At 46.3% G+C, this 23,372-nt stretch overlaps 6 protein-coding genes across 10 annotated transcripts; 3 read left to right on the top strand and 3 right to left on the bottom strand.

Annotated features, from left to right (window-relative positions):
• Window positions 1–709: 709 nt before the first annotated feature.
• atp5mf (ATP synthase membrane subunit f) lies at window positions 710–3,304 on the bottom strand. 2 transcript variants are annotated; one of them, XM_023822136.1, is made up of 4 exons: window positions 3,220–3,304; window positions 1,962–2,069; window positions 1,729–1,845; window positions 710–866 (listed from the first exon to the last, which is right to left on the bottom strand). In XM_023822136.1, exons 1-4 carry the CDS (start codon window positions 3,233–3,235, stop codon window positions 838–840), a joined length of 270 nt encoding a protein of 89 aa, XP_023677904.1. In that variant the 5' UTR covers window positions 3,236–3,304; the 3' UTR covers window positions 710–837. The 2 variants fall into 2 exon arrangements, with proteins under 2 accessions (XP_023677904.1, XP_023677905.1); XM_023822137.2 differs by lacking the exon at window positions 3,220–3,304 and adding an exon at window positions 3,152–3,174.
• A 609-nt stretch (window positions 3,305–3,913) lies between these two features.
• elob (elongin B) lies at window positions 3,914–7,305 on the top strand. Its single transcript, XM_023822134.2, has 4 exons — window positions 3,914–4,010; window positions 5,466–5,600; window positions 5,810–5,918; window positions 6,067–7,305. Exons 1-4 carry the CDS (start codon window positions 4,008–4,010, stop codon window positions 6,177–6,179), a joined length of 360 nt encoding a protein of 119 aa, XP_023677902.1. The 5' UTR covers window positions 3,914–4,007; the 3' UTR covers window positions 6,180–7,305.
• Window positions 7,306–7,503: 198 nt separating this feature from the next.
• Window positions 7,504–10,527, top strand: LOC111849337 (uncharacterized). 4 transcript variants are annotated; one of them, XM_023822126.2, is made up of 4 exons: window positions 7,504–8,561; window positions 8,879–9,185; window positions 9,300–9,540; window positions 9,665–10,527. In XM_023822126.2, the coding sequence occupies exons 1-4, from the start codon at window positions 8,476–8,478 to the stop codon at window positions 10,387–10,389; spliced, it is 1,359 nt and encodes a 452-aa protein (XP_023677894.1). In that variant the 5' UTR covers window positions 7,504–8,475; the 3' UTR covers window positions 10,390–10,527. The 4 variants fall into 4 exon arrangements, with proteins under 4 accessions (XP_023677894.1, XP_023677896.1, XP_023677895.1 ...); XM_023822128.2 differs by having other exon boundaries at window positions 8,943–9,185; XM_023822127.2 differs by having other exon boundaries at window positions 7,504–8,466.
• On the bottom strand, window positions 10,485–12,695 carry LOC111849338 (uncharacterized). The gene is made up of 2 exons (XM_023822133.2): window positions 12,368–12,695; window positions 10,485–11,671 (listed from the first exon to the last, which is right to left on the bottom strand). Exons 1-2 carry the CDS (start codon window positions 12,462–12,464, stop codon window positions 11,067–11,069), a joined length of 702 nt encoding a protein of 233 aa, XP_023677901.2. The 5' UTR covers window positions 12,465–12,695; the 3' UTR covers window positions 10,485–11,066.
• A 124-nt stretch (window positions 12,696–12,819) lies between these two features.
• armc5 (armadillo repeat containing 5) lies at window positions 12,820–20,569 on the top strand. The gene is made up of 8 exons (XM_023822124.2): window positions 12,820–12,962; window positions 13,441–13,888; window positions 14,244–14,274; window positions 14,357–14,464; window positions 14,597–15,482; window positions 15,991–16,763; window positions 17,844–17,976; window positions 18,160–20,569. The coding sequence occupies exons 2-8, from the start codon at window positions 13,514–13,516 to the stop codon at window positions 20,126–20,128; spliced, it is 4,275 nt and encodes a 1,424-aa protein (XP_023677892.2). The 5' UTR covers window positions 12,820–12,962; window positions 13,441–13,513; the 3' UTR covers window positions 20,129–20,569.
• Window positions 20,570–20,804: 235 nt separating this feature from the next.
• Window positions 20,805–23,240, bottom strand: cox6a2 (cytochrome c oxidase subunit 6A2). Its single transcript, XM_023822135.2, has 4 exons — window positions 23,127–23,240; window positions 21,636–21,724; window positions 21,226–21,368; window positions 20,805–21,030 (listed from the first exon to the last, which is right to left on the bottom strand). The coding sequence occupies exons 2-4, from the start codon at window positions 21,718–21,720 to the stop codon at window positions 20,941–20,943; spliced, it is 318 nt and encodes a 105-aa protein (XP_023677903.2). The 5' UTR covers window positions 21,721–21,724; window positions 23,127–23,240; the 3' UTR covers window positions 20,805–20,940.
• Between the last annotated feature and the right edge of the window lie 132 nt (window positions 23,241–23,372).

Consider the following 23,372-nt stretch of genomic DNA (forward strand, 5'->3'; position numbering starts at 1 on the left):
TCTGGCTCCACAGGAAGGACAAACAATGGGGGAAGGAGGGATCTTAGGGCCAGCTGCAGGGGGTGGTAGAGAGACGTCCCAATCGCTGCTCCACCACCCAGAGAAGTTCCGGGATTTAAGGAGCGAAACATCAGTGAAGGGTGGCTCTGTCGGAGGTGTGCCAGGCAGAGATGCCAGGCAGGTGGTTTCACCTACCTGTGTTGAATATTACAGTGGACACCTGCGGCCTGTTCAACAAAGCAGTATTTCTTGCTTTGCCAGATAACTTGTCAAATTTAAAGTAGTCTGGGCTAAGTGAAAGATTAAGAATGTCCATTTAAACTAGGGTACCTTAAATCCAACAAGTTATCTGGCTAAGCAAGGAATGCATCAGGCTCCTGGTGACCACACAGTCTCTCTTCTGGAAGGCTTTGGTCATAGCACCATGTGTATTAGCCTGATTGGTTAAGGTTATGCCATCATATGCTGTACATGAAGGTATACAGGAACAGAGTATACTGAGGTTTGGAGAAGACACTTGAGATTCCAGGTGAGCATTTTTCTTTGATACCTCGTCTTTTAATCATCTCAAACTCTCACCTACCCTGGGGGTCAAACTGACCTGAAAGGCACATGTACTTTTCTCATAGTAATTATTGTAGGAGCGTATTATAGTTAAATTGGCTATGGATGAATGAATTCTTCCACAAGAGAAAAGGGACTTCAGATGAACTGATTACAATATTTAAGTTTTATTGGTCATGAACATCACTTTGTACAGAACACTCATTTAACATGTGAATATATATGTTGACATGGGTCACTCACTACAAAGTGTGGCAGAAGAACCAGGGTCTTTCAGTGGTACTTCCTCCACCGGTCATGTTCTAAAAGATTAACAACAGGGGAAAATGCATGTGAAATGGCTCAAGTGAGTAACTTTAGGGGTGTATATATAAAGTCTAGGGCTGGACCATATGCCGTAAAAATAAAATTCAGAGATTTTCACAATATTGATATTTATCACAATATTCTAAACTTCACATGTTCAAGGAAAATATGACCGTTTGTTTCGAGTGTTTCTGATTATGATGACCAAATTGTTTTACTAATTGTTATAAGCTGAATGAGTTATAGAAAGGCATAATGACAAGTCACACCAATAACAGACTTGTACCTCGATGGGATTGTTTAATATTGTTATAACCAGGGATTGACATAACTGGTACGCATTCACCTTTAAAAGCGATACATGCGGCAGTCGATTAATGTAACTGCGCAAATATGTACGTATTTTATGTGCATTGCGCTGATATGACAAGAAATTACCATGCATTTTGATCTGTATACTGCAAATGAAGTATAAATTAATGTATAAAGGTTATAATGCACATAAAATAGGTACACATTCACGCTGTTACAACAATCAATTGCCGCACGTATCACTTTTAAAGGTGAATGCATACTTGCGTACCAGTTATGTCAATCCCTGGTTATAACTGTTAATAATGCAAGAAAAGTGTTTCAGCTATACCACAATACTCATGATATTCAAATTCATGACTATAATCATGATACAGTATTTTATCAATAAATCGCCCAGCCGTAATAAAGTCACTAATGTTTACATGAAGAGGAACAAAAAAAGAATCCTCAAAGAGGTTAATAGATATGATCTGCACAGCAAATATTTATACTTCAGATAGTGGTGAAGCAATGTTACTTCTAAGGAAGTTAAATTTTACTCACTGATGTGATCATATTCCCAGATATAACTCAGCACCACGTAACCGGTCAGCAGCATTGCAATGCCTCCAATACCACCCTTCTTGACGTTGATGTACTTGTTGAAATATCGGTCATGCCCTGAAAGTATAAATACTCCATTTAAAATACATTAATGTTAATCTAGTTAGTTATTTTAGTATATTAACATAAGTCGGTTTGCCAAGCAGTTATGATATCGGAAAAGGGAGACCGACCTCGGCGAATGGCGGAGAGAATGCCATTAGGGGTGAAGTCCCTCGTTCCGGCCCATGCCGGAAGCTGACTCAACTTCACATCCAACAGCTTCTTCTCGGACAAGGGCACTGAAATCATTCCAAAAATATTTAATTAACTGGCTGTCACAAAACACCAACGCAAAACCTTTCATAAAAGCACAATTTTGGGCAGCAATCAGTACACACTGCTCAAATGCACCAAGACCTACCAATTTTTTACCGCAATAAAGCTGTTATTACAAGGCAGTAGAAGAAGCCGGTGTTAAAACACTACAACTAACAAGCAACACAAATTCTGTTTTTTTAAGGAGGAGGAGGTAAGGAACATGCGCTGCACCTGCCACGACAAACCACTTGAGTGCAGCCGTGCAGTGGGTGATACCTCAGCACCACACTATTCCGAATTAGTATTTTCTGATGGCTGGAGTGCCAATCCTGCCACCAACCACCAAATTTCCCTGTATGTTGGAGGACTTCTTCACAGGGCTAGATGCAAATTAACGTCATAACCAGGATAAAGCAATTGCAGGTTAAGGGCCTTGCTCAAGGGCCCAATTGAGTAGTATACTCGTGGCATTAACAGGATTTGAACTAGCAAGTTTGTTTTTAAGAAACGTAGCTAAATTTAAGCATTAATCAAATAATGTAGCAGTTGATGCAGCTCAGACATACAACAGGCTACTGAAACTATAATTAGCAGGCTATTAAATGAGTTTCACTTATTTGTGTACGTTGTAATGTTTGTAATTGCCTCGCGTACCTTAAGTGATGCATAATTATTTTAATACCTGGTACTTCTTAGCTCACGCGTATACAACAGATTACTAATCTCAATGCAACACATAAAAGAAAGGGTTGCCATTTTTACAATGGGGATTGCCTAATTAGCATTCTAACTAGTTTCTTAAGTATACAGGTCCACTAATGCAAAAAACTTATGAAAGCGAATGAAAGGACAATGTAAATCCAAAGAAAAAGCCAGGCCTAAAACACTATGTACATTATTGCTTAGGATGTCAGGTAGCAAACGTCTGACAAGAAAGACCTTGACTTGACTCAGAAAGAAAATGGTCGCATTGGCCCCTCTATAGATAACGCTTAATACCACATTTGTTAAATCACTTTTAGACAAACTGTATACACACTTTAAGTAACATTATGTCACTGACCCATGTTATGTATTTCAAAACGACGCCTGTTAAAATATATTAACGTGAAGATTTAAAGTTTACCCTACCAGGTCTATCAGCCATCTTGCTCAGCGCTCATTCAGCTACGCCGCAGGGAATTCTGGGAACGGAATTGTACTTAAAGGATTATGGGAATAAGGTCAGATGGGTGTGGACAGAAAAATCTGCCATATTAGTAGGTATAAAGGAAGGCAAAATTTAGTTTTTGTGTCGGGTGAGTTAGACAAAATAAGGTATTTGTAAAACATAGAAGTCACAATACTTAGACGAAGGTGTCAAATTTGAATAGTAGGGGCTGAATGATATCATTTACATAAATAAAAATCAGACTAAAGACCCCAGTAATAAACACCAATTTGCGACACTGTTCACTATCAGCAGGGCCTTGCTGGTTCTAGTGCCCGAGGCGAGATTCTGTTGAATGGGGTACACTATAATTATAATAATAAGTATTATAAATTATTACATTCCTTACATTCGAACCAATACTGCTAAAATATATATTCACATTCATCATAACTTCAGTGCAGATACGATGGAGCAGAAAAGATAAAAAAGATAAAAATGAAAAAAAAACCAGCCCAAAATGAGTAAATATAAAAACAAAAAGTATAACAAAAACAGATTGTTTGCATGATTTTCGCTAATTGAAGATCTCATTATACGTGCTCATAAATTTTATTAATTTTGTAAAAATTAGTCAATGCGTCATATTAACATGTACGCATGTGTATTGATGAGGAGCGCGGGGGTTGCCGGGCTTGAGGAGGACCGGAGGCTTTGCGGTGCAGTGTGGGATAGCGGAAGATTAGTGGAGCGAACTCGACTGTAAGAAATGGTGAGTGAGGAAGAGAAACAATCTCCTTTTAAATTGAACTCATGCTCTGTAAATATAAGCAAGCAGGCGTAACGCTGACTACAGTATATGAGTTGTATTTGCGTTTTTAAGTCTTGTCGGAAAAACAGGAGGGAATTAATCTTATAAATGAACTTCTTTGTTTGGCAATATTATATATTTAGCCAACTGAACAGGAGGAAGCTGCTTGTTGTGATGTTGTCGTGCCGCAGACATGGAAAATGGAGGCAGCACTCTTAAACAAGGCCCCATTTTAAAATCTAAAGCTAGGAACACTACAATAAACCCAACTTGACATATAACCTGTCTGATAATTACACAAATTTGTATGTACGTACGCCGGGCATACGACCCATTTTCAGGAACCTAATGTCCGACATGCGCTCAATACAAATATAACCAAAAGCCGCATGAGCGGTACAGTCAAGTCTTAATAATAGTAACGTTGTAAATCAGTATGACAGTAAGGCTAGCCTATATAGTAAGGCATTCTTAGATTACCAAGTAAAAACGCGTGATTTAACGGATTAGTGGTTTACGTGCAATGTGGCGATAGAGGTCCGTGGTTTAAAGGAAGTGTACGAAAGCAAATCACATTAGTGAAGCGTTCACCTGTTTAATTAGACATAGCTTAATTTTGTTTGCCTTTATGAGTAAATGCTTCGCCAATTTATTTATTATTATCAACTGCTTTCGAAGGAATATCATCTGAAGAGGAACGTCTTAAAATGTGCCAGTTGTTTTGCTTAATGTGTACGCGTTGAAAATGTTAACTTAGGTCGAAAAATAATTTGATCATTTATTATGGGCTAATTAATGAAACCTGATATGATTGTAGATCGGTAAACAAAATAACCCGTTAAAGGAAATATTAACACTGAGTATTTTTATATTTGGGGAAAGTGAGTGGTCTACTTGTTATAAACACAAAGTAAAAAAAAATCCCAACACTCCAAACTTTTGTCAAGTGCCCCGTGTCGGTCTTGAGGGTTGCCAGATAAGGGACAGACACTGTGGAGCCGGTGGTTTAAAAATGAAAACTGATAATGAAGTGGACCGAATGTGCTAATTATCACTATTCATGAGAGGGGAAGAAAGCTTCCCTGCCACTCTGACCAGAATAGGTGTACAGAAGAAACACAGGACATCAAAAAGAGAAGACAAATCAGACAATCACAACTGTAGATAGAGGATTCATGTAGTTACATGCAGAGATGGTTTTAAAACAGGATAGCATGTTTGCTGCTACTAGTAGAGGACAGTAATACAAGGTGTCCCAGTCCAGCATTGTACATCAGATCAGTTTTATTTTTCAAATATTTTTACTAAGGTGAAGCAGCTTTGGGATCAAGCACAACCATCTGTACACTGACTGCTGTCTTTCAGTTGCATATGGGCAGAATGAACTTACCCTGTTTTCTGTTGTCTGTGTCATAGGATGTGTTCTTGATGATCCGGCGTCATAAGACGACCATTTTCACTGACGCCAAGGAGTCCACCACTGTATATGAGCTAAAACGTATCGTAGAGGGGATTCTCAAGAGGGCGCCTGAGGAGCAGAAACTCTTCAAGGTATGTGGGGAATTCAAGGCCTCTGTGCCTGTGATCAGAAGGTTGCCGGTTTGAGCCCCAGCCTCGCTACGTCTGCAGGTCCTTGAGCAAGGCCCTTAACCCCCAGCACCCTGGGAGCTGCTATGGGTGACCAGCTTCGGGGGAGGCGAAAAGAGAATTCCCCCACAGGGATCAATAAAGTATCAATTATTATTATCTTTCTAATTTAGGATGACCAGGTGCTAGATGACAACAAGACCCTGGGAGATTGCGGCTTCACCAACCAGACTGCTAGGCCCCAAGCCCCAGCCACTATTGGACTGGCTTTCCGTATCGGCGGTGAGTATGTCTGTCATTGTCATACATATGTGGTTCGTTCAGTGATGCATGTCTGTCGGGAAGAAGCAAGTCTGTTTTTCCCCCAGGCTTTCAAATACTGTTAAAACATACTGTGATCTGAAAAGGTTTGCTTCTTTTTTGTCCCCAGATGACATGTTCGAACAGCTTCGCGTGGACCCCTTCTCCAGCCCCCCCGAGCTGCCAGATGTGATGAAGCCACAAGACTCCAGCAGCGCTGCCAATGAGCAGGCCGTGCAGTGAGGGCTGGGGGGGGGGGGGTGTGGCCCGGTGGAGCGTGTGTCCGTGGGCAGTGCAAGAGGAGATTGTAGGGGAGCAAATAGATATGTGTATACCCCCCCCCCACACCCTCCCGCACGCAATAACATGCATATTACATGTTGTATTAACCATACACCCCCTGCCTCGCTCCAGTTCGTCCACCTCAGTACACACTAACATCCACACATGAATGGATTTAAAGGAGGTCCTATATCTGATTGATGTCAACTCAAACATGTCTGTCTGTGAGGTCATAATGGGAGCGAGTGACACAGTGCTCCCATAAATGCGCTCCTTGGTGCAGTTGAGTAGTATATGTTCAATCTTGGGAGGAACTTAACTGCAAAGAATGGAAACATTTCCCCCCCCCCCAATCATTTCAGATTGCTTTTGTGTTCTGTGTCACCCTAATTGTTAATATTGTTTAGGATTGTATTAACTTTATAGGGGGGGTATTAAGGGTCGGGGTGTGTGTTTTGTGGCGTCTGCTTTCCTAAAGAAACATGCATGAAAAAAAAAAATAAAATACAGAAAAACACTGGATGCTAGATAGATGCTCCATGTACAGTTGAGTAGGCTGTTGAAATGACCTTAGAGCAGAAAATGAGTTTTTCCTGTTGATCATCTTCCTCTTCTGAAATGCCTTTTCAGGTTGAGTTGTCCCTCTGCTTGCTGTACCCTCCCTTGCAGTTCCGTTTCAGCTTGTCTTCATTTAGCCAGTGACTTAAGTCTGTGTAACCTGAGCTTGTCTAGAAGTACCTTTTCTTCCCCCCCCCCCCACCCCGAGTACCAAGTATGGGTGGTGCCCCCCCAACATCTCTTTGCAGTCTCATTTGTGCTGATACCAAAGGTGCAGTTAACACCAGATCTGTTTAGTGTCTGACAGTTTGTTTGGGGTAAGGAGGGGGTGTCACAGGATTGTAATAACCCAAAGCACAGCTCGGTGTGCCGTAGGGACACAGTGTCTACTGAATTTCCTTTGTTGCACGTTTAATATTCAATGATATAATCGACGATATGACAGCCCTTTTGGGGGTCCTGCAGTTGACATCAAATTGTTTCAGAAGATGAACAATGACTAAGTTGAATAAAGACAAGTGCTTTTTCATTTTTTTTAATTAATGACAATATTCCATGCAGCTTGGAATAAAAAAAATATGTGGTATCATTTGTTATATGTGCACATGTCAAAAATCTCTTTTTCAGAGTATTTAGCAGTACGGTATCACAGCTGCATGCATGTCAGGATTTGCAAAAATTCAGTCGCTTTAGATGATTGTTGTTGGCATTTGTAAGTTAGTTATGACTCATACACAGTTTGATAACATATTTTATCAGAGTTAATGAATCTTAAAGGGCACTACATTCTCAGAAAACAAGGTACCAACTTGTTCCTTTGCTTGTCACTGGGGCTGTACCCTCTAGGGTCTGCCAGTTGTACCCTTAGCTGTAGGTAATTTTACCTTTTATGGTACAGAAATGGACCCTGAGGAACACTTTTGTCCCATTGGACGTATATTAATGTCGTTTGTAGTTTGGGGAGTCCATTTAAGGTACAGAAATGTAAGGTACAGCCCCATTGACAAGCAAAGATACAAACCTTGTATTCCTGGGAGTTTGTTTACAAGGGCACGTATATAATAAACATTTTAAAGTGTTCATATTCACCAGACCTAGATTTCCCTGCTAACCGGGTAGGCTTAAATAGGATATATAATCTCAACTTTATTTCAAGTCGTATTTCCAGATTCGGGAATTAGGTATTCACGGTTTTTGTCAACGGCAGGTTGGCCGTGAATATTTTTGGACGACGCATAAGCCAAAAATACGTAATACTGAAAATGATTTGGATCAAATAAAATCTTATATAAATATTGCTGTTATTTGACATTTGTTCGTGTAAGTACATAATATATATTTAATGTTCAAAATCTTTCGGCAACCAGCATCACTCATGTGTCTCTGACCGTGGAAAATTGACAGTGCCGTCAATTTTGCATTTTTGATGATTGACCCAAGTATTATTCGCGAATTTTCACATCCGCAAGGATCTACCGCCCCTAAATCGGGCGAATGTGAAAGGGTGGACTGTTCAGTTCCTACTCGATTTCGGGACTTGCCGCGGTGAAGTTCCATCTGCAGCCACGAGGTGGTGGTGGCCATTTAAGCGGCGTCATATCTCCAATGGAAGCCTGAATCAACGTGGGTCTATGGTACGAAAAAGTTAATCAAAAATACCAGCGCTTTTCGCTTACAAATGCCAGTTAAGGTAAGTTAAATGTTACGGCTCTTTACAAATACAGGGGATAAATATACTCTGTCTTTGGCTAATGATCTACAAACTGGAGGATGGCTGAAAACGAGGTAAAATGCAAAGCAGATCCATGCTGATGCGAGTTGTGTTGGTGCCTTTATACAGGTTGTGCGGAAGTTTAAATATTATTTGTTAAATAAATGGTAACGTGTGCATATTAAAGTCAGTGTAGTCAGTTTATGAAACTGACACGATGTGATATAAAGATTACAGGACTGTTGGTGGTAAATTTTTGTGAATCGACACATTTTGCATTGTTGATTTTGCATAATGATGATTTAAGTGATTTTTTTATTTTATTTTTTACAAGAACGATAAAGACCGCGGTGTGCATGTAAGACTGGGTTGATACCGTGTTTTTTTTAAGCACTATGACCTACAACATGGCCTGTGTGATCTCGGCCGGTCGGGCCGTCCTGGAATTGATGCAGTTCGACTGGGAGCCGCTATCGCACGGAGAGCTGGACCAGCGGCTGGACCAGGCTGTGGAGGAGATCCTGGAGGCCGATCTCATTGAGAGGGCGAAGACCCAGACTGCGCCGGTGTGTCTGCAGCAGATTCAGCTCCCAGAAGCGACGCCGCACCCCCTGCATTCGGAAGCGGCTGAGCCGTCCGAGGAGTCTGAGCAAACACTGCTGTCGAATCCAATAGAAGAGGATAACCACGCAGTACGGGTGTGTTTAACTCCCTTAACTATTTATTTTGTTAAAAGGAGGAACTATTGTGTAGGTTATATGCTCCATCTGTTTTGCATTGAGTGAGCTGGAATGATGGTAGGACTGCCTCAGTACATCACAGATCTTCTCCGGAACTCGGACTCCAGCTACAGTAAGAGCCGGCTGACGGGCCGGGCGCGCCTCTCGCTGCCGCACACCGTGCTGCTGTCACTCACCCTGCTGTCGCGGAGGCTCAGCTACCGCTCCGTGTCCGCGCGCTTCCGGCTCGAGAAGGGCAACATCCACCGCATCTTCTTCTCCTTCTGCGAGCGCGTGAACGCGCTCCGGGATCAGCAGATACGATGGCCGGCGGGTAAGCACCTGACCCAAGCAATCAGGAACTCTAAATACTTTATGGGTGTGCTGGGAACTGGGATAAAACTGGTTTGTGAAATATTGGATAAGTAAACTAATGTTCCTCGTGTCTCCTTGTCAAGGCCAAGAGGCAGAGAGGATTTTAGTGCCTTTGTCGGATGCCTTGGAGGATGTTGAGGGTGTGGAGACGACGGAGGTCCCCAAGGTGTTCGGCATCCTGGGACACACTCGTATCCCCATCCGGCTGCCGATCGGCAAGCAGGAGATTGGGGAAGGCCTGCTGGAGATGAAGAAGATGAAGAAGGAGGTGCACCCAGACTCGTGGCTTAACCTGGAACTGGTGTGTGATGGCCAGGGCCGATTCCTGCACTGCAGCATCAGCAGGGGCTCCGACGGGGCCCGGGGCCAGGCCCTGAGGGAGCGCCTTCGGTTGGACCCGCACGCTGTGCCCCACGGTGCCTTCCTGGTGGCTGGGCGGAGTTTCCCGCCGTTGGCCCGGATACTGACCCCGTACCCCGTAGTGGGCTGCGGCCCCCGGGAGGAGGCCTACAATCGGACCCTGGCGGCTCACCTTGACGTGCTGGACCGGGCCGTGGCCGAGCTCAAAGCTCGCTTCCACCGCCTGCGCTACCTGGACATGGGGAACTTTGAGAGGGCGCGGGCCGTGGTGCTGACAGCGTGCATCCTGCACAACGTGTTGCTGGAGATGGGAGAGCGTGTGACTCCTGCTCAGGTGGTGAGGGAGGAGGGGGATGAAGAGGAGGGACAGGGGGACGAGGATGGGCTGAGGACGAGGGAGGCCATGGCGGACCTGCTATCCAGAAGGACTCAAGTTGGGAGCAGCTGAAAAATTGTGAAGACCGGGTGCTGATCAATGTCAACACGCAGCAGCTACATGTGAAAGACGCTGCCCATTTCACACGACCCAGTCACAGAACAGACAAGACTGTAAAGTTTCTTTTTATTAAAAGCTCCACTGATAGCTTCTGCAGCCTGTTTTTAAACTGTGTGCAAGATCTATTTACAATGGCAGCCTTTTTTTTTCCCTTCCCAAAATGCTTTGACAGCACAGTCTTGAATCGCAGGTGCAAACTGACAGACTGATGTGCAAAATAGTACTTTGGGTTTTCACTCAGATCAACTGCAAATGTTTCTTCATCGCCCCAACCTCATTCTTTATTGCTTTTAAATTATTATTAATCCGATAAAGAGCCGCGTCCATATATGTACCCTCACAGTAGCAGGTGACAACTGGTTAAAAAAAAAAAAAAAAAAGTTACAGATTCTTCAAGAGTATATCCAAAGAAAATGTAAACACACCGTTTTTAATTTATAAATGTAACAAATATTGAATGTTTTTAAATTGTACAGTCTGGGTTTTAAACTGAAGTTTAGTACACAGGCCAAAAATAAATCTCTGGAAGTTGAAGCTCTGAGTCGAAAAATAAAATGCTCTTCTGAGTGGCAGGGTTTTGTCACTCAGCAACCGTTGCCCCGGACGCGGCCAGCGTTTGATGTGATTGGCTACCTGGCTTCCTTCGGCAACTGTAACCTGGCGTCCTCAGCCAAGCTCGATATTGCTCTGGCTAGATTATTAATGGCTTCGATCTTCCTCTCCTCTAGGGCCTTCTGTTGCATCCACAGGTTCATTTTCCTCTCCTGCAGTTCCAGATATAAGTGCAGCACATCCTGGGAGGGTCGAGAGGACTGAGGGGCCAGGGGCAGAGCAGGGGTGGGGAGGATGGGTGTGAAGTGCTTGCTGGCCAGAGGGGGGCCCAGTTTCTGCGTGTGCGGCTTCGACTTCCTCTGCACCTTGGCCTCGTCTCCGCTCCTGCCCAGGACGTCGTGCATGGCTGGGAAGAACTCCCAGTGCACGCTCTGAGCCCCCAGCCGCCTGGCGCGCTCTGCGTTCTTCCTGTAGGTGGCCAGCATGTTCCTCCACTTGAGGTCGCACTCGTAGGCCTTCACAGTGCCGCCGGGGTGACCCGCCTCCTGGAGACTGGCTGTCACTCTCTCGGCCACCGTCTCCCACAGCTTCTTCTTCTTACACACTGGCTGGTCGAACTCGGCATCCATGGAGAGTCGGGTGCGGACCAGCTGCCAGGTGACCTCAAGGGTCCACACAAACTCTGGAACGGGGTGCGAATTAAGGCGACAGGGTATAAAGCAGTGATCTAATGTCACAAAGTTAAACATAAACACAAAACATCCACAAAAAATGACTAATTCAGACTAATACACAGATAGTATGTTTACCTATTGGGATGCAATACTTTCCTTGTGGATAATGTAATTTGGATATGTATCCCATGGTTCAAAAGTTGTTCAAAATCCTAATAAAATACAGGAACCATTTATATATAACACAAAACCCAGAGGATGAAATTTAAATAACCCCCCTGGTGGAACAGCGTTGGAAAATCATTAACAGTTTTTCGTTTCGTTCAGTAGGAACGCATTATATTTACTGTTATTGTACATGTGCAACGAAACTATGTGTGGTTCGTTGTACATGTATTTGCGGAAGATATTAGTGCCACATGCATACCACACATTCACGGTGTCTACTTTAAACACATCTGATACGAAAGTTAGTTCAAAATAGCCGTAAACCATTTTTGCAAATAAACTACTTAATATTGCACATCGGTTTCATTAAGTGGCAATTATAATAATATTAATTATTAAAACTTGCTGGAAACGGTAATGTTTGTATTTGGGCACACATCTTTATACTTGTTAAATTATGAGTAACGATCCTCCATGTAAAACATACTCTTGCACAATCGCTGTTTAATGCCTTTCCTTTTGCGTGCACAACTTACCTCCTTTAGATTTATCATAATCCAAATTGGAAGCCACCTTTGGTTTGTCATTATTGTTTTCAGTACTTTCACTTATTATGGTTTCAACGCTTTCCATAGTGCGATGTAGCTGACAGGCAATAGCGCTGTGAGAGAGCGATTTGCAGTGGATTTAAACAACACTTTTGCGTTGCACCGCTGGTTTTTTTTCCTCGACATCAACTAAACCGATGATTATAACAACCTGCGTATTTTGAGCGGAAGTAAAGATGTGGCGCCTCGCGGCATATGGTAAATGTAGTTTTTTAAAGTCACGATTCTGCTAAACGGAGAGCAGCATTTACAAAACTGCAGTCGGACCACACTATGTGGAAAATCAGCACGGCTGTGAAAAAATTCACGCACATGTAGAGAAAATACTGTTTATTTTCGAGTGGCTTTTCGGCAGGCAACTTAGGGACGATCCGCCAGTGAGACCACGAGTCCCAGAGAGCAAATATAATACCCGCCTTTCCGTCCCTCCCTCTCCGGCCGCCGCCTTCCTGTTTGTTATTTTGCTGAAATGGCGTTAGCTGCTAGCTAAGAAGATTTCGTTTGGGTTGTTAAAATACAAGCGGTAGGTACAAGCACACTGCAGGGGCATAAAAATATAATGAATGGTTGGTTGAAGACTAAGCAGGTAAAAGAGGGGAACTGTTATCCGTGTCCGGTGTTGCGTTTTTTTCTTTCGGCCTATTCACTTGAACAGGCTTATTCCAGAGAGACGAAGTGGGGTTATTGAACTACAACTCCCTATGTCACCGCTAGTGGCACGTCAGACGTAAAGCGTTCTTTTAGGATATGCTGGGTAGCCTAGTTTTATGTCGGTATCACCGCCCCCCTTATTTGACTTATTTTGCTGGTTTTCATAAATCCCGTTTACACTGAGAGGTGTAAGAATCTACAATCGATTCATTTTGACCAGAGTAGTTGCGAGGTAATAGAAAGGGTGAAAAATATAGGTGACAAGCTTACAATATTCTTTATATTTTTGGGATGTTTAACAGACACAGTTTGTGCTACTTTTTTCTATCCCGACCTTCTCCTCCCCTTAGATATACTGTAGTTGAGGAGTACTCCAAAGAGTGCGAATTGGAAGCTTTATGGAAATGCTTCCATCGCATCAACATGGAAAACTCGAATGCAGCCGTTAGCAGTGGAGGGACGACGGCCGGTGTACCGGAGTCCTCGCTGTCCTGGTGCCTGTTGCAGCTGCAGAAAACGGAAAATCCCACCAAGGCAACGGCTGGGGGCGGACAAGGCAAAGAAGAGGAGCGGAAGGAGGATGCAAGGAAGGCCCGGGCAGGGCTGTGGCGGGCACTGGTCGCGATCCGGACCCAGCACATCAAAGGGGGCATTTCAAGCATCATTAGGTTCAGAGCTCGTAGTGGACTACCTCTTCTCCTGAAACTTCTCCAGCAGTCAGCATGTGACAGGAAGACCCTGGATCTGACGCTCAGCATCCTGGCCAACTGCTGCACAGAGATTGAGACGCGCGCAGAGGTGAGTTACCCCCTTCGCAAGAGAGAGTATATATTTGGGGACAATGGGTGGTTCTGTGGGTTAAGACACTGCTTTTGATCAAAAGGTTGCCGGTTCAAATTCCATGGTTGGCAGAGTGATTTTACCGTTGGGTGCTGGAGCAAGATTCTTAACCCCAATTGCTCCAGGGATTGTTCTGACCCTGTTTTTTCAATGCATGTTGCTTTGGATGAAGACTTCTGTTAAATGAATTGTTGAACCCTGGCTTGAATGTAACAACATAAACTGGGGTAAAAGGGAGGTTTTAAAAAGCTCCAGATGGAGGTGCTATATAAAAATGATAATCTTTGGCTTTCTTCTGGGTCTCATTCTGTAGGTGAGGAAATTGGGAGGGATACCACTGATTGGTGAGTAGAATGGTGCAGATCTGCCTGTAATCCATGTCTCCGTGAGCAGTTCCTCATGGTAAAGCTTGTTTTCTCTTCACAGTGGAGATCCTGAAGAACGTCTCCGTGGTAACGGTGCAGAACCGAGCCGCAAGGACCCTGGGAAACCTGGCCATTGACTCTGAGAACTCAGAGCTGATCCACTTTGCAGGTAAGTCCAAGGAATGCAGTACTGTGTGTGAGCAGAGCGCTCGGGCTTCGGGAACAGGTTGTGTTTTGTTGTTTCCAGTTGGGGTGTGCATGTGGGTTTTAAAACTGAATAAATGCCTCTTTTCTGTTTCAGGTGGTGTCCCACTCCTTATCCTTTGCCTCGCCATCTCCCCTCCTGCCTCAAGTTCCCCCACCCTCCCCTCGACACCTGCTGGCCCAGTGTTGGAGTGTGCCCAGTCTGCTGCCCGTGCTCTCCAGTATCTCTCCGACACCCCCTTGAACCGTCTGTCTTTGCTGTCCAAGGGTGCTCTTCCCGCTCTGGTCCTGCTGATTGCCCCTGAGTACCCTCCTGGTCTGAGGCGAGCCTCTCTGCGTGCTCTGAATGAGCTGACGAGGGGTTGCGGAGCAGAATGTGCCCGGGAAGTGGTTCGGTCGGGAGCGCTGGACCAGCTAGGGGCCCTGGTCATGGAAGAAGCTGATTGGCCCTCAGAAGAAGTTGGCCTGAAGATTTTGGCCAACCTGTGCTCCCAGGGCTGCCTCCGCCCACTCGTGGGGTCACTGGGGGTGATTCCGAAATTTGTCGAGGAGGCGAAAGGCAACACTCCGAAATCCGCCCTATTCTTTCGAGCCCTCTGCTTGTGCTGCAAGGAGGCTGTGAACAGGGTCAAGGTGAAGGAGAGTGGTGGATTGGAAGTTTTGATTGGCTCGCTCTCTGTCAGTCAGAGCCACCCGTTTTCCCGATTGGCTGTTTTGGCCTTTGTTGACTTTGTTTACGATGAGGCGGTGATGGAGCAGCTCCAGGGACTGGGGCTGGTTCCACTGCTGGTAGCCAGACTGGTTGCTGCAGCCAAAGGCGAAGGGCCAGCTTCCGGAGAGGCGGATACGTCCACTGCCTCTTCCTCTGAACTGATGTCTACTTCCTGCTTTGACTCCTTTGATTTCCCACCACCAGAGGCAAACCGGAAAGATGATGGAGGGAAGGAGCACGGACAGGAGTCCTCCAGCTTTCTCAGCCTGAGGTACGTTTGTGTGTTGTGGTACGGCTCGGAAAGTGTGTGTGTGTGTGTGTGCATGACACTACGAAGTAGATTCAACAGAGTGCTGTTAGATAAAGGAGAGGAAAGAATGATCAGATCCCTGACAAAGAATAGAAGCACCTAATGGGAGTATTTTTGGAATTTAAATAACTAAAGGTTTTAACAAACTAACGTAAACCACAATAGCATCTTAATTGTGCAGTGCGTCTAAAGCAGTGATGACACATTTAGCACGAAGCAAGATACTTGTCGCTTTTATTTGGGATCTTGGGGCCTGTACTACAAAGCGGGGTTACTGGCTTATCGAGGTCACTTGTCGGATTTAAGGTAGTCTGAGCAAAATGTAAGTGAACGAATATGAAGTCTATGAAGATGTTTATTGGGAGACCTTATCTGAGAAAGTGGCCATTTGGGGGATAAAGATCTGTTTAGCAGAGAAGCTCATTGAATAGAAGGAGTCTGAGTGCCTTTACTGCTCTTGTCCTTCTAGGTCTTGGTTGTTGTCTGAAGGGCTGATCTCCTGTGAGGGGGAGCTGCTATCTCCCACGGCGACTGGGGTTGCTGAGGGAGAGCTTGGCACTTGTCCTCCGACCTCTTTGTCTGATAGGCTCTCTCTTTTTTCTGGCCCCTCCTCTTCGACCACACCTACTCCCGCACCATTGACGGTTCCCTCGCCGCCAGCTGTCAAGAGCCCTTGTGGCTCTCGTAACCTGCCTCCTATGTCTACCTCTACCCCCAAACCAAACCACGTCACCTCTGCCACCTTTCACCCGCACCGACCCACACCTCTGTCTCCATCCAAACCTCCTTCACAGAAGGCCGCACCCCCATCTCCTTCTAAAGCTCGCTCACCCAATGGCAAACGATCCGGCCCACATCTCTTGGCTCCCGCCTGTACGCTTCCTCCGGAAACCCCTCCCTCGCTGGTGCAGGCCCCCACCTACCAGCACCCCTACCACCCCGAGCCCTGGACAGCCGAGTCGCCAGTCCTGCTCCTGCTGTCCCGCTTTTCCCAGTCTGTGGACCCCAGTTCGGCTCTGGGCAACGCGGCTGCCATCTCGGGCCTCCTGTACTACCTCACGCAGCACAGGGAGCCCAGCAGCCGCTGCTTCCGCGTCCTCTGCCGCCTGAGTTGTAACCCCAACTGCCTGGAGAGCCTGGTCAGGACTGGGGCTGTGGCCTTCATCTGGCTCCGCCTGTGCCTGGGACAGGGGGCCGGGGACAGGCAGACGGGGAGGGTGAAGACCAAGGTGCGGCAGCTGGGTGAGTCTGGATGGGAGCTGGGAAATGGAGGTTTTTTTCTGTTTTGTATAAATAGTTCTGTGTTAGAAATCATCCATTCATCTTATAATTGCTTATCCCCCAGAACGGGCACGAGGATGGGGTACACCCAGAATGGGATGCCAGTCCACGGCAGGGTACATACAGCTCTGGGAAAAATTGAGACCACAGCACAATTTTTAGTTTTAAAAATACATTTTTAGTTTATTTTTTTAGTTGTATATTTTACATAGACTAAAATATAATTTAAAAAAAAAAAAATTTAATTTTATTTTACAAACTCCTGCCTGGCTCTTCCCTGCTTCTCATTGATGAAGGGCTTCTTCCTTGCTTTATGGGTCTTCAGTTCTGCTTCTAGGAGCCTGATACGAACTGGCAGTACATTTCACACCACTTAATATTTCCCATGAAGGTCACTTGAGGTCATCCTCCGATTCATGGGGCACTGCCAGATAAGTTAACGGTCATCTCTGCCATTAGAAAGTCGCTTCCGCCCTTTTACCTGGCTGGCTTCTGGTCGTTCCCAGTGTCTCCTGCTTCACCTTGTTCTTGTGTCCTACTGTCTTAGAAACTTCGAGCCTGGAACCAATTTGCCACTCTGTAGCCTTCTGCCAGCAGAACCAGGATTAAACCAGGATTTAACAATGCAGATTCTTAAATATGCAGTAGTCTCTTAATTTTTTCCAGAGCTGTACATTCACAAGTGCACTGTCTTATACTATGGGCTGTAACGGCATGTCCCAAGTGACACAGAATATGTAAATTCCTCATGTTCCAACCCTTAACCCTTAAGGTATGAGGCAGTGATACCTAGTGAGCCAACTATACAAGAAATTCTGGTGGCAGTGTGATATTTAAGGGTGCAGACATGAGCTCACAAGGGCTAAGAATCTCTCCTGGTAGCTATGACATCACAAAGCAGTGCATGCTGGGCCTTTTGGAAAGGGAGCCAGCAGTTGGCTCTGAGACAGGACAATGTGTTCTGTGTGAGCAGCAGCCGCAAGGTACGGCGAGGATGTCCCGTGTAACACGCGTTCCCTTTTTTGGGCTGAATGGTTCCAGGCAAGATGGTGCTGAACAACCTGCGCATCCAGAGCGAGTCCAGCTTCGGCTCGGGAGTGCTGAGTCACATCATGCTGTCCGGTTCCGAAGTGGACCGTCTGCACTGCGCCCTGTCCCTACCGCTCATAAACAGGTCTGTTGGTCTAGAGCCCAGTCAGAAAGGTCGATAGATGCTAAATGCTGGAAAGCTTATAGTTCCTTTCTTGAAGCATCGTCTTCAGCTTCAAGGTCATTTTGTAATGTTGGTTCACCTGAAGTTTTTCTGCTGAAGTCTATTATTTGCCATGTTCAGCTTTGTCATTCTTCTTTCTTCCAGCAATAAAACATTTCTGAAGAAGCTGCTGTTGGATAACGGGGGTCTGCAGCTGGCGGTCGAAGCGCTTTGTTGCCAAGGCGACGCTGACGACTGTGTCCTCGGGAGGTGGGCATCCCTCTCCAGCTGGCTCCAGCCGCCCCACCCGGCGTCTCCCCCCAGTCTTCAGTTGCTCTACTTGTCCCTGCTCGTCGAATGCCTGTCAAACCTGCCCAGCCCCCCAGCTCTGGAGTTAAGGGTGGTGGTGGAGTCGGGGCCAGGAGGTGGGCAGGAGCTCGGAGGTGACATGCCCCCTCCCCTTAAAAAGCAGTGCTTCGCCCCCATGTGTCCCTACCTCGATTCCCGCTTCGATCTCGTCTTCGTGTTGGACGACAGCACCCGGGTGCCGGCCAACATGGAGGCGGTGTCGGGGGGCCGTGACGGAGAGGCAGGTTCGGAGTACTTCAGGGCACTGCTTAGGGGAGGATTCTGGGAAGGGGGGCGGAGTCCCGAGGAGGGCATCCCGATACGGGACGTCACACCTCAAATGCTTCTGCCTGTGTTGCACTATTTACATGGCTGTTCCGCCAGCAGCGGGAGGGAGGAGACGGAAGAGACGGGGAATAAGAGAATTGGGGGCCACTGTCGTGTTTTGGGGTCTCTGAACACAGAGGGGCTCGGGGAGGAGGAAATGGGGTCAAATGGGACCACCGCCCTCCAGAAAACCCCCTTAACAGAGGCCATGAGGGGAGCCAACATGTTTCTAGTGTCAGGGCTGCAGAGGGAGCTGGAAGACTTGGGCGTGTCCCTGATTCTGACCTCTGCTGCCTCTCAGCCGGGATCAGTGGCTCAGCTGAGAGCCCAGCCCCCAGACCACACTGAGCAAAAGCTGAATCCCAGAACTCAGGGCAGCCTGGAGTGGGAACCGGGGAAGGGGTCTGCAGAGGATGGCCGGGCAGGATTACCATCAAGCGAGAAACTGCCATGCTCGAAAGCAAGGCTCTTTAAAGTGCCAGTAGGACCCAGGGCCAAGTCGGAGGCAACGCAAGCCCGCGACGTCCAATCCAGTAGCCAGCGGCAGAGACGACCAGGCATGGTCACGAGAACTGGCTGCGAGAGAGGACCTGAGAGAGAACCAGACTTAAGGCGCCTCCTGAAACCCAACCAGGAGCTCAGGATGGAATGTGGGCCAGAAGCTCCTTGCATAACCAGTGACCTTTCCCAGCTCAGCTTCGCTCTAAGTTCTTGGTTGGATTCTGAGTTAATCTTAGAACCTGAACAGAAGATGGGGGACATTGTCAGCCGGGCGGTAGACGAAGACTCATCGAACCTCAAACTACGGTCGGCGTCTCTCTGGGCATTAGGAAGCAAGATGAGCACAAGATCTGACTACAGTCTGGAGAGTCTGGGTTCTGCGTTGCTTTGTACCAGGGACCAAAAGAAAAGCAGCCAATCAGAATCAACATCCCAGTTTCACTTCCTGTCGGACTGGAGCTTAGGCTCAGATCTAGAGGAAGCGTACGACGACAGGTACTGCTCCATCGTCAACCTCTCGACCCCTTGCTTTTGTGCCACGTCGGATGCAAAATTAGATGGGATGCGCAACGCTGTGTTAGGCCAGGACTGTCCAATCCATTCCACGGCGAAGCCCAAATTCCAAAAAGCAGGTTGCAGCGAGACGCGCGGGTCCAAGCCCGAGGATGTTCCGGCAGTGGGGACCCTGAGCCTGAAGGTCGACCCGGCGCCCGAATCCAAAAGAGAGAGCTGGCCCCTGGTGGCCCATCTTCCGTGGCTCTACTGCTTCTCCCAGCTTCACGGCTACACGCGGCTAGCCCGGGCATGCCTCTCGGTCCTGCTGTGGCCACGGGCCGCCGTGGCGCGCCCCCCCACCTCGCTTGTCGCCGACTGCCTGCGGCAGCTCGCCGAGCAGGAGCTCGGGGCCGAGGCGCTGACCCGGGACCTCATGCTGCTCGCTGCCCAGACACTGAGCTGAGAATCGCAGGGCTCCGCGCAACCATTAAGGGTGCCCAGCTTGCTCCACACCATAGTGATGCGTAACCTTGGTAACATGTAAATCCATAGTGGAGTCCCATCCGTGGACCAATCGCTAGCTGAGGTAGTGTGATATCGTAGTGTACAATCGGCATACTGTATACATTATTTTTTTGTATAACTTCTGGTAGTAAAAATAGTTCATGAAATGGTAATACAATGGGGATAAAATAATGCACACGTTTTTACTTTTTTGCCTTTTTTTTTATTTTGTGCAGTGTGTGTAAATTCCCTAAATGTAAATTAGACTGTTGGGAGCCACAGTGATGTTTATAATGGTTTGTAATATAAATACTGTACTGTTTACATGGAGAGAAGAAAGCGATGGGAAAGATCTCTGCCGTTGTCAAATTCAGATCTCAATAAAAGACCGCTAGCAATACGGCGCCTCCCAGATGCTGTGCAGACTTCGCGAAATCGCGTTAAACGCCTCAAGTTGCGTTTTAGGAAGGCCTAATGGCTTTGTTTTTCAGTTTTACAGGCCAGGTTTGAAAAGCAGAAACCACTTAAAACTGTTTTCACTATAATGTAAACACTTGTAATCATTGAATTTTAAATTTGTTTAAATTGAGAGTTTTTTAGCTGGGGAGGGGGGGAAAAAAGGAACAAAAACAGACTTTAGGTAATGGTATTTAATTTTAAAAGTGAAAGGTCACATCTGATATCTACATCGGTTGGCCCTGGGGAACCATGTATTGCTGGTGTATACTTGATGTGTGATGAACTTGTATCCACCTCTAGGTGGCGCTGCCCTCAGTGATGGGGTCCCTCGTAGCCAGTCGGGAGGGGGTTGGTGTGGGAGTTATGGAACAAGGTGTGGTTCCCATCTCCCCAGGGAAAAGGCTGTGTTAGGGAGAAAAAGGGTGTCAAAATTATACTCAGACTGGTTTTCACAAAAAAATGCTTGCAACATGCTAAAATTAGGCATAAGGCAATGTTAAAGGTGTTTTATAATGAAGAAAAAGATGCTGTCGATTTTATAGCGTGTGCTTTGGACAGCGTGTTGCGGGTGACTGCATTGTTGCCCTGCACCGTCACCTTGGTGCGGATGCGCAGGTGCTGGTATGGCTGGAACCCGGGCGGATCATGGGACTGGCGCTGCAGCTTTATCCAGGCGTTGGCCATGCACACCCCTACACCAGGCAGTGCCACCACGTAGCTCAGGATCTTCCATGTGCGAGCTGAGGGGCCAAATGAGATTCAGATCTGGGCGAGCGGCCCCAAACAGCACGAGGTAATGGACTGAGGGGGTGGTAAGGGGTTAATGCGGGCTGACAGAAAGAGGGCCGGCAGAGCGACAGGGGGGGTGCCAAGGGGCTGTGGACGGGGCGCCAAGTTTCCACATGCTCCGGTTTAATGATGCACCTGGACCTGCATCAACAGGATGAAGCAATGCAGTGGGTACATGGGGGTGGGGGGGCAGCAGAAGGCACGGGCGACAGAAATACCTCCACCCTCATGACCCCCGTGACCTCCGGCTGCCGTTGAGGCGAAAGCTCTCCGAAGCATGGTCGCAGTGGAGACCAGCGCCATTATCCTGTATCACGCACATGAGAACAGGAAAAGTCTGTCATCTCATTCCATCATGTTAAATTTTACAGCTCTGGAAAAAAAAATTAGACCACTTCATATTTAGAAAAAAAGTAAAATCTGCATTTAAAAATCCTGGTTTAATCCTGCTTCTGCTGGCAAAAGGCTACATGTCAGGTTGCTTCCAGGCTCAAAGCATCTAAGACAGCAGTACACAAGAACATGGTGAAGCAGGTGATACTGGTAATGGCCAAAAAAACCAGCCAGGTAGAGGGCAAAAGCAACTTTTTAATGGCAGAGATGGCCGTCAACTTATCCGGTAGTGCATCATGAATCGGAAGATGACCTCAAGTGACCTTTAAAAAGAATGGAAAACATTAAGTGCAGGTGTGAAGTGCACTGCTAGGACAGTGTGTATCAGGCTCCTAGAAGCAGGACTGAAGTCCCATAAAGCAAGGAAGAAGCCCTTCATTACTGAGAAGCAGGGAAGAGCCAGGCTGCAGTTTGCAAAACAATATGTGTTACTCACAGACGCACACAAATAAATCGAGAAATGAGTGAAACAAAAAAAATTGTGCTGTGGTCTCAACTTTTTCCAGGGCTGTATGTCCAGTATTACAGTTAGCCTATGTGTAATAATGCCCCAAATGCTGCAATCAGTCAGCTTGAAGCATTACAAACTACTCCATGATTGTATAAATTTATAATATATCAGATTACCTCTTAAAAACAGACTCCACAGCCATCTCTGCGTATTAGTGACAGTCACAATCCTGCCTGTGGTTTCACTGTAACTACCATGTTAACCATGTGTTTGCCACTGAAAACATAAAGCTCTGCATGCACCGCGTCTATGATGTACCTTCTGCACAACACTACGGAAGCTACAAAAAGAAGGCAGTCACCACCTGTTTCCTTACCTCTGATCTGTTGTTTCATCTATGATGCGGCCCTTTAACACATTTCTTATTGAAAAATATCTAGATTTGCAATCTGTTTTTAACACTCAGCTGAACAACTCTGAAGTACTCTAAGTGAACAGAGTGGAGGTCTAGTTTATTTGAGTCATGGCTGCAGAAATTATCTGCAGTCAGGTGACCAAGGACTTTTGCTGTTTTCAAGGGGAAGTGTACAAATAACCCCCCCAAAACAGCAATTAATTTCAGAGACGGGGTGATCAAGAACACTTTTATGAACTTTACGACCCTTTTGAATAACAGTTATATAAGTGCTTTTGTTAAATCGTGTCAGATTGGAGTATTTTGTAAATATATTGCTGCAGGGATAAAGTGTAAACGCGACCTGTTTTATAGCGACATTCAATCTGCAGATAAGTCAACAAAGGACACAGATCTTAGCCCAATTTTTGTTTTTACTCCCATGTAAAGCAAAAAAACGTTTGTTCATACCTCTCATTCGCGTTCCCTGTTTTATGTCTGCTTGTCCTTCAGTCCGTTTGTCCTTCTGACTGAACCCTGTTGCTCCACCCCAGCGCACTCTGTCCGTCTGCCAAGAATCTTCAAGTTTATATTTGGCAGAGTGCGAAGGCACTGCATTAAAGGCAGAGTAGGCAAACATGCACACGTTTGTGCCAGGCTTCGGTAAACTCTGTCATGGTGTCAATGCGTCTATACGCACCTGCGAAAGGCTGGCTT

This window comes from Paramormyrops kingsleyae, chromosome 22, assembly GCF_048594095.1.
Source record: "Paramormyrops kingsleyae isolate MSU_618 chromosome 22, PKINGS_0.4, whole genome shotgun sequence".
NCBI lineage: Eukaryota > Metazoa > Chordata > Actinopteri > Osteoglossiformes > Mormyridae > Paramormyrops > Paramormyrops kingsleyae.